This window comes from Macrotis lagotis, chromosome 1 (assembly GCF_037893015.1).
Source record: "Macrotis lagotis isolate mMagLag1 chromosome 1, bilby.v1.9.chrom.fasta, whole genome shotgun sequence".
Lineage (NCBI taxonomy): Eukaryota > Metazoa > Chordata > Mammalia > Peramelemorphia > Peramelidae > Macrotis > Macrotis lagotis.
In genome coordinates this window covers 38,091,230-38,093,434 of record NC_133658.1, presented here as the reverse complement: position 1 = coordinate 38,093,434, position 2,205 = coordinate 38,091,230, and the positions used below count along the sequence as shown (strand labels likewise).

The 2,205-nt window shown below is 44.8% G+C and overlaps 1 gene segment (V, D, J or C); it reads left to right on the top strand.

The window, feature by feature from the left end:
- Positions 1-910: 910 nt before the first annotated feature.
- Positions 911-1,667, top strand: LOC141504793 (immunoglobulin kappa variable 3-20-like). The segment is given in 2 exon segments: positions 911-959; positions 1,276-1,667. Coding segments are annotated over 2 exon segments (441 nt in total).
- The last annotated feature ends 538 nt before the right edge of the window (positions 1,668-2,205 follow it).

Below are 2,205 nucleotides of genomic sequence, written 5' to 3'. Positions count from 1 at the left end.
AATATGTATGATGTTCTCTTCTATATTCTCACTTCATGAAAATTTTTATTTTTTTAAGAGCTGGTAAAATGTAAGTGCTTCTTTATATATCCACCCATTGTTGATTGATAGGAGAGAGGAGACACTGGAGAAAGGTACTCTGACAATCCCTCAAGCCAGTTTCTACAATCTCCTTTCCTCTGTGTCTGAGCTAGTTACCTCGCCTTTATAGTTTCACAACGTGCGCAGATGTGTCCAGATCTTCATTTGTACAATCAAAAATTTGAGCAAAAATTTGGGATCAGTCATAGTGTGGATCCCCACCTTGAGTACCTCCCTGAAATGAGAAATGGGGAGAAGGGATGCCCAGAACAAGTAAAGAAATGTCATCTAGTCACAGACAAAACTCATTCACCCAGGAATGAGGCTCTACTACGCTTTCTCTAGGTTCAGGTTAGGATCTGTGCTGTGGGTGCCTGCTTAAGTTCACAGCTTCTCCAGTAGAAGGAGAGAATCGGAAAGTTATCTGAACAGGGTCCATTGAGGCACCTCTAATGCATAATCCTGCCATCTCCGCCACCTCCCCAACACTGCCTCTCTCGAGTTGATCAGACACAAAGAGAAACCTCCCTTTGTTTATGCACAACCATCTATGATTATTTCTACATCAGTCACTAAACATGATGTTGCATTTGCTCTTGAGGTCACACATTTGAGGAAATAAGAAGGAAACTCCTCCCCCAGAGGTGGGGGTGAACTGGTGTGGCTGATAGGGTCCTTGAGGTCAGGCTCCTATAATACAGGGTGTTCTTTTGCATATGGAGACCCAAGAGGTTCAAAGGGAGACCTGCTCAGGTCATAAAAGCTTTCTACTTCCTTCCTGATCTCTCAGGGCTCTAAGTGTTCTCTGTACAGGTCTTGGAAGGACAGGATGATCTCCCCATGCCAGCTCCTCTGGCTCCTGCTGCTATGGGCTCAGGGTAAGATACAACCGAGCAGAGAAGGGAGTGAGAAGATCACAGGTTTTCAGGGATTAAATTCTTGATGATGCTTTGATGCAGTGCATGACGAAGGTTAAGTACAACATAGGCAGATTGGGGATTGACAAACATGACCAGACCCCAGATTACAAACCTTGTGAGGTATGTAGGAAAGATGGATTTCCTCACAGCAACAGCAAATGTAACTACTTGTCAGCAATTTAAAAGTTTATTTGTCTCCACAAAATTACTTCAACCATATTCTTCAGATTGGACAGTCACACATTTCTATCTTCTGATTTTGTTGGTTCCCTAGATTCCCAAGGAGCCATTGTGGTAACTCAGTGTCCAGCCTCCTTGTCCAGATCACCAGGAGACACAGTCACCATCAGCTGCAAGGCCAGTGAGAGTCTAACTGATGGTGGTTCTAGCGCTTTACATTGGTACAAGAAGAAACTTGGTCAAATCCCCAGGAGCCTCATCACCTCGGGTAACAGGCTAGAGTCTGGGGTGCCTGCCCGGTTCAGCGGCAGTGGCTCTGGAAAAGATTTTATTTTCACCATTAGAAATGTGGAGCCTGAGGATGCTGGGGATTATTACTGTCTTCAGTATAAGGTTTCTCCTCTCCCACAGTGCTTCAAACTTGTACAAAAACCTCTGCAGGTGTTCAGGGCATTCATCTCAGAGCAGCAACTGCCTCCTCTGTGATCCGCAGGACAGAGTAGCCCCTACTCTATGGGCAGACCCACATCCCCACAGCTTCCCCTTTTTCTGGTCCCACAGGGCCCCTCCTTGTCTATCACCAACCCTGTCTAAACAGGCAGAGTGGAGGGAGCACAGTCTCCTGGAACCCAAACATGAAAACTAAATAGAGAAATGTTGATATTTGAAGTGCACCTGCTTTCCTTGCCTCAGAATAGAGTATTTTCAAGGATGATGGTAACTTATTTCTTTCTTCGATGCCTGGCCATTCCTTGGTTCTGGCCAAGTGTCTGCAAATGTCAGGGCCCTGACCCTTCTTCTAGTTCATATCAATCTTGTCTAGTCACCCACAGTCTCATTCATACCTTCACTCATCCAATGTGGGTTGACTGATTGAAGGAAGCAGAGACTGGAGGCAATGAAAACACATTTAGAATTTATAAAACAGGGAAATTCAGTCCTCAGGACTGAATTCTTGATTCTTTATAGAATCAAGTGAAGAAATTGAACTTCAGGCTCCTTGTCCAAATCTCCATGAGAGAGA